Here is a 7,490-nt window from a genome sequence, read left to right on the forward strand (position 1 = left end):
AAAGCCTCTGATTGCCATCTGATGCCGATTTTATCATGTAATCTGGCTCCTCACTACCTCCTTTCTCTTGCAGCCTGTAGTTGGATATAACCAGAGAACGATGCGGAAATTTCCCCTTAAAGGATGGCCTCCAACCAATGGCGTCGATCGATTCTCGCCACGTCGTGGTTAATCTCTTTAGACCTGCTAGTGTGACATCGCCATGGGGCGGCTGATGAAGGGGGACAAACCAGGGCTTAATCAGACTAACCATGACATTAGAAGAAGCGGTGAGCGCCATTGGTTGAAGGGCCATTTTTGAGCGGCCGCTTTGTTCTTTATTTGTTTCTTACTATAGAATGCTCCGATGGCACTCGTCATTTTTCCGTCTTCATGGCGCACATGCTCACGCACCATATTAATTGCAATACAGGAAGCCCCCATTTAGCTGCCCTCTAAAATGAATAAATTAAATTTTATGTAGCTATTGCAAGCTTTATGTTGCTGTGGAAGTAAGTTACGCTGTCTGGAATAAAACATACTCCTTGTCAAAAAATGTATCAATACTCCTAGACAGCTTGACGTTGCACTGGTATTGATGGCATAAATTTACGCTGCTGTGGGAGTGAGAGTTAACCTCTTTGGACTAAAATATTTTCTTCATGAAAAGGTGTAACTATAATCTAGGGTAGCATAAACTTACACTGCCTTTCAAGACCAAGGAGGATATATAAAACTTGCTGGAGTGGAAGCCGCCTATACGCGCCTATGGGCAAGGGTGAAGCCGCGCCGAACGGCCGTCGGCCATCTTACCAGAGGCAAAAGGCAGCCGCGCCTGTCCGCGCTTCTACTTTTTCGCGCTGCTCATGAAGGCGCTCGCATTCAGAAACCAATGAAAACAAGTGCTTCTGGTTGTAAACGGTTATCTCCCATCAACTATAGCAGCCAACTGGCGTGATGAAGGCTATTTAACTGCGGAAATATTAAGGAGAAAAGCATAGCGCAGCCGCGCTTTTTCGCGTTTACAAAGCAACGCTAACGAGCGGTTCTAGTATTAAACGTCTATTTTTCGTCAACCAGAGGGAAACTGGCATGTACAAGGCAGTTTTCCAGCTCAAATATTAAGCAGAAAAGCTTAGCACTGCCGCGCTCGTGCTTTTCCGCGCTGCGGATGACGTTGCTCACATTTACAGAGCAACAAAAACGAGTGGTTCTAGTTATATACATTTAGTTTCCATCAGCTAGCAGAAAATTGGCATGTAAAAGGCAGTGCAACTGTACAAATATTAAAGAGAAAAGCGTAATGCAGCTGCGCTCGCGCTTTTTCGCTTTGCTGATGCAGCTGCTCCCATTTAGAAAGGAATGCAAATGTGCGGTTCTAGTTGTAGTCGTTTATTTACCATCAACCAGCAGCCAACTGATATGCAGAAGGCAGTTCAAATGAGCCGATATTAAGGAGAAAATCTCACATACAGTCAAGAACACCATGACAAACACCCTACTGGTGACTGAAAATAATCACCCTCGACAAAAGTGGTCTCACTTTGTTTTTGATCAGTTCACGGTTTCGTTCTTTCGTCATGTGGTGTATTCTCACTTGTATATATTCTTCAGCGATTTTTTTGCACAAAATATAAATATGGTTATCAAGTGGATCAAGATCAAGGATGTGGTCCTCCAGTTTCTGGAACCAGTTTCTCTCTGTGCAGGTGCCCAGGACTTCAAGGATGAGGTGTTTTGATCTTACCGTCACCATTTTAATAGTATCATATTCTGCCTGTAGCCGTAGCAGCCCCTTTTCAACTGCTTCACACAGGCCAACGACGTCTTGTGACGGTGAAATGAGTCCACCTCGGCTCTTTTGCCTAATTAAAGGTGCAAGTTCATCCGAGTGCAGGGCTGCGATGCACACTTCACATGTTACCGTTGAACGAACTTTCTGAACGACGAAACCTGCAATGTACGGCACTACAGCACCGACAAAAGCTGACAGGCTTTCTGGGCAGTCAATGCGATGGGTATAGTTGTGGTCGTCGGCCTGCAGGATTGATGACCTGCGCATATCAGTAAGCATGCAACTTTCACCTACCAAAGCTCCTGTAGTTGTTGGATTTAGAATTGAGACTATGTCTTGGGAGCAGTTTCCAGAGCTTGATAAAGTCACTTCTGTCTGAACCAACAGACGCTTGTATGCAGCCATGAACTGCGCAGCGGTTGGGTTGTTGTTATGACCACCTCGTGCACGTATGGACCCGAAGAAGTTTTCGGCGTGATCTTGGCTAAGCTTGTGCGTCAGCAAGCATTTCAGCTTATCCTTGCGAACAAGCTCATCGAACAATTTTTCTGTGCTGGTCATGCACACCAAAAATCCAACGAACCCAGTTTACTTCAGCCCTTCTATTACTGGACGCCCTGCCGGGTCTCTTAGTCATTGTATGCAGGCACGGGCCTCGGAAAAGAATAGCTTCCAGTTGACTTCATTCTGCTTGCGAAGAGGTGCCTTATAGGACCTTGCAGTGGGTTTCGAGAGTTCATGATGTCGAGCAAGCGATCAAAAAGCCTAATGAACTTAGCTGTTGCAGTGGCACCCTTGAACTGTGGCAGCTTGAGCCCTTGTTCGCAGAAGTCCAAGGCGTCAGCAACTGAAGCACTCAACGCTTGTACTGCATGTCGTACTTTCATTTTTTGCTTTTCCCACTAGACATGCACCTTTGTGAGCTTGTTTCCAAGCCGCAACCCTTCTCCACGTTGCAATGCCTCCAATGCCAGTATAGAAGCCCACTTCACGTGATTTCCTTCCATGTCAATAAGGTGGCTTACAGCTGCCAATTAGTTCCGCATAAGCTCGATGTATTAATAATGAATTCAGTTTCTCGAACATTACTAGCGATGAAGTTGCAAGTGTTGTGGCGAACATGCCCACGAATAAAGCGGCCGGGCCAGACGGCATAATGGCTAAGGTAATCAAGGACAACATTGATTTGTTTTGTGTTCCTTTGTGCAGAATATTCAATCACGCGATACACTTTAGCTTATACCCCGATACTTTAAATGTTGCAAAAGTTGTTCCGATATTTAAAACTGGTGACCCTAACAACCCGTCTAGTTACAGGCCAATATCTGTACTGAGTGTCGTCAATACCATTTTTGAAAAGTTAATTGCTTTCCAACTGAAAACCTTTCTTGATGCTAATCATATTATTTGTCCTCAGCAACACGGATTTGTTTCTAGCAGGTCCACGTCCACGGCTGTAGTTACTCTATCACAGCTTATCCTATCTGCTCTTCATAATCATAATGTTGCTGTAAGCGTATTTATAGACATCAAAAAAGCTTTCGACACAGTCTCACACTCCATTCTTTTAATGAAACTGGAAGCATATGCTGTGCGTAGCGGGGCACTTGAATTCTTTAAAAGTTATCTTTCTTCACGACAGCAGCAAGTTGTCCTCAAACAGTTCAAGTCTGCATACCAAACTGTTACGTGTGGTGTACCCCAGGGGTCAGTTCTGGGACCGCTTTTATTTTCAATCTTTATTAATGACCTCCCCAATGCAATACAGTGTTCTCAAATTTTGATGTATGCGGATGACACTGCACTTATCTTTACTGGCAACTCACTTGAGTCAATAGAGAAACTTATTTTTACAGGTTCTATTTACAAATAATATTTACAAGGCAGGTCGAGAGGAGCCTGGTGCGCCGGCGGCAGGATACTTGACTTTCTCTTCTACTTCCAGCCGCCGCACGCCTTCTTTATTCCTCAGAGCCCATGCGCAGCACGTGACATTTCCCCGTTCGCAGACGAAGCCCTCTGGGCCAGTCAATCAATCGGGGTCCCGAGAGTGGAATGGCTTCAGCCGTGCGACATGCACGACCTGGGTTGTCCTTGAGCGGCGTCCTTGCGTTGATTGGGGAGAGATGACATAGTTGAGGTCATTGAGGCGAGCAACAACGATGAGCGGGCCTGTGTAGTGGGATAGCAGCTTTTCTGATAAGCCACGCTTGCGTAGGGGCGTCCACAACCATACAACGTCACCGGGCAGGTAAGAGACATCCTTGCGCCGGCGGTCATAACGCTGCTTAGAGCGATGCTGTGATGCCAAGGTGCGTATCCGGGCAATCCGACGGGCTTCTTCAGCGCGACATAGAGTGTTGGCAATAGAAGGCTCGGTGTCGAGAGAGAAAGGTAAGATGCTGTCGAGGGAGCTTCGAGGCGGACGGGCATAAAGAAGGAAGAATGGGCTGTAACCAGTTATTTCATGCCTCGACGTGTTATAGGCGTATGTAATGAAGGGAAGCACGTCGTCCCAGTTCTTATGGCGGGAATCGACATACATGGCCAGCATGGTCGTGAGTGTCCGATTGGTACGTTCAACCAGTCCATTAGTCTGGGGGTGGTACGGCGTCGAGTGGCGAAAATGGCATGAACTAAGACGCAGAAGCTCTTCCACAACGTCTGCCGTAAACTGGCGACCGCGGTCACTGATAACAACTCGAGGAGGTCCATGCCGGAGGATGACAGCACGAAGAAGGAAGAGCGAGACCTCAGCAGCGGTGGCGCAAGGTAGGGCGGCGGTCTCACAGTAACGGGTGTGGTGATCAACGCACACTATAATCCAGCGGTTACCGTTGGACGAGCGGGGAAACGGGCCGAGCAGATCGAGTCCAACTTGTTCATATGGCGTGCTTGGAGGTGGCAAAGGATGCAGGCGTCCAGGCGGAGAAGTCGTGGGAAGCTTGAACCGCTGACACTGCACGCAGGTGGCCACGTAGCGCTGAACCATGTGACGCATTTTTGGCCAGTAAAAACGTTCTTTGATGCGGTTAAGGGTCCTGGCAAACCCCAAGTGCACAGCCGTGACGTCATCGTGCATTGCCTGCAGAACAGAGGAGTACAGAGTAGCCGGAACGACGAGGAGAAAGCGCGCTACTCCAGGCGAGTAATTCGTTCTGTAGAGTAAACCGTCGCGAACGCAGAAAGGGCTTGCGGATGTCGGGTCACGGGCTTCGGCAAAAAGCGGCGCCAAGTGCTGATCCTTGCGTTGTTCCATCTGGAAAGTGCCAAGATCTGGAAACTCTTGGGAAACGGCAGCGAAATAGTCATCGAAGTTTTCATCATCGGAAGTAGTAACCGTGAGCGGCAGCCGCGAGAGGCAATCTGCGTCGGCGTGTTGGCGGCCACTTTTGTAAGACACTTTGAAGTTAAACTCTTGGAGGCGTAACGCCCAGCGGGCCAACCGACCGCAGGGGTCGCGTAGATTGACCAGCCAGCACAGAGAGTGATGGTCTGTGACGACTGTAAAAGCACGTCCATAAAGGTACGAACGAAACCGTTGTACGCCGAAAACAACGGCGAGACACTCTTGCTCTGTTACAGTGTAATTGCGTTCCGACTTGCTGAGGGTGCGACTTGCATAAGCGACAACGTGTTGATTGCCCTCATGGCGTTGGATAAGCACAGCACCCACGCCGATGCCGCTGGCGTCAGTGTGGAGTTCAGTCGGTGCTGTCGGGCAAAAATGACGCAATATTGGCCGCGAGGTGAGGAGAAACTTGAGCTGCCGAAACGCGGAGTCGCATTCGGGAGTCCAGTGGAAAGGGGTGTCTTTCTGCAGGAGACTTGTAAGCGGGTAGGCTAAATCAGAAAACTTGGGAACGAAACGCCGAAAATATGAGCAAAGTCCTAGGAAACTCCTGAGCTCTTTCACTGATTTGGGTTCTTTGACACTGCTTACAGCTTCAACCTTCTGCGGGTCGGGTCTGAGGCCATCCTTGTCAACGAGATGACCAAGCACAGTAATTTGGCGTTCACCAAAGCGACACTTCTTCGAGTTCAGCACGAGGCCCGCTCTCTCTATGCAGTCTAGGACAATGGCTAAGCGGCTGTTATGTTCGGCGAAGGTCCTACCAAAAATAACAACATCGTCCAGATAACACATGCCAACTTGCCACTTCAGGCCACGTAAAAGCGTATCCATAAATCGTTCAAAAGTGGCAGGAGCGTTGCAAAGGCCGAAAGGCATAACAATAAATTCATACAACCCGAAAGCACGTGACACTATTAACAATGAACTCCAACGTATTTCGACCTGGTTTCGTAATAATCATCTAACTTTAAACACTGAAAAAACTAAATATGTTATTTTTCGTTCAAAACAAAAGTGTATTGAATCAAGTGATTTTTCTATATGTGCTGACAACAATGTTATTGATAGTGTGCCTTCTTTTAAATATTTATGGGTCATGTTTGACGGCCACTTGTCTTGGAAGGAACAGGTGCACAATATGTGTAAAAAGATTGCGTACGGTTGTTTTACCTTGGCTAAGGCACGGCGGCACTTTCCACCTGCTATTCTTAGATCACTGTATTTTTCATTATGTCACAGTCATCTCAGTTATTGCAGTGAATCATGGGGAATCACATACAAAACGTATTTAACACCATTGCTAAGACTACAAAAACGTGCCTTGAAAACCATGGGATTACCTTCTTCGAATAGTTCGAACAATAACATTTTTGACGCAATGCAAATCATGTCATTCACAACCCTACGCGATTACAAAATAGCTCTTATGGTTAATAATATTATAAATACCAACTACCCCTTACCTCTTGGTGCATTCAGTATTCCCGTCCGCAACACTAGACAAGCCAGCAATGGCAATTTTAACCTTCCAATTTGCCATAATGCGTACGGAGAAAGACGAATAGAATTTACAGGAGCGAAAATTTGGAACTCGTTGCCGATTGAAATAAAGCAAGCTAGGAATTTCAAACTGACATGCAAGAAACATTTTTTTGGGAATGGAAGCAAGGCTGCAAAGTTAGTTTTTCTTCAATGTGTTTGTGATTGCTGTCCTATATGTTATTTTGTATTGGACCGCTTACTAGCCTCATTGGCTATCGGTCCAAATATCTGTGTATACATTTTGTTTGTGTTACTCAATAAAGACTTCTTGACTCATAATCATGTGACAGGCATCTAAGATAAACTGAATGTTTTTGGTGCAGTCAGCAGGGTTGACAAAGCTTGTACAAAACCGGTGAGAACACGGTAGATGCTCAGCGCCTAAACATTTCGCCATAGTGAAGTTAGAGGAGGCACCATCAAATGTAATAGAGATGACATTAGCATGCACTGACTCAAGCTTGTCAATGCACTGCTTAGTCAGCTCCGCCCTCTCGGCACCAGTGAGTGTGTCGATCAAAAAGTAAGCGACAGGCATCTTGATTCTGACATTTACACCAACAATCATGTACACACACACATTTCTCGCTTCAGGGAGACTGTCGTCATCTAGCCCTGTTCCAAAGTCCACATACCCGACTATTTTGTTTCCAACAAGTTCTACATGTTTTCTTATGGCCATGTCGTCCACGATCAGAGCGCAGTAGAACGGCTCATTCCGTGATTGTGTAAATTTTTAAAGGAAGCAAAATGCTTCATCTGTAAAGCCAGGAGCTCCGTGGACTGAGCGATGCCATTGCCTAAGTGTCCGCTGTGAAG

At 46.6% G+C, this 7,490-nt stretch overlaps 1 protein-coding gene across 1 annotated transcript; it reads right to left on the reverse strand.

The window, feature by feature from the left end:
• Positions 1–1,477: 1,477 nt before the first annotated feature.
• Positions 1,478–2,179, reverse strand: LOC144097592 (uncharacterized). Its single transcript, XM_077630259.1, has one exon. It carries the CDS (start codon positions 2,177–2,179, stop codon positions 1,478–1,480), a length of 702 nt encoding a protein of 233 aa, XP_077486385.1.
• Between the last annotated feature and the right edge of the window lie 5,311 nt (positions 2,180–7,490).

This window comes from Amblyomma americanum, chromosome 7 (assembly GCF_052857255.1).
Source record: "Amblyomma americanum isolate KBUSLIRL-KWMA chromosome 7, ASM5285725v1, whole genome shotgun sequence".
NCBI lineage: Eukaryota > Metazoa > Arthropoda > Arachnida > Ixodida > Ixodidae > Amblyomma > Amblyomma americanum.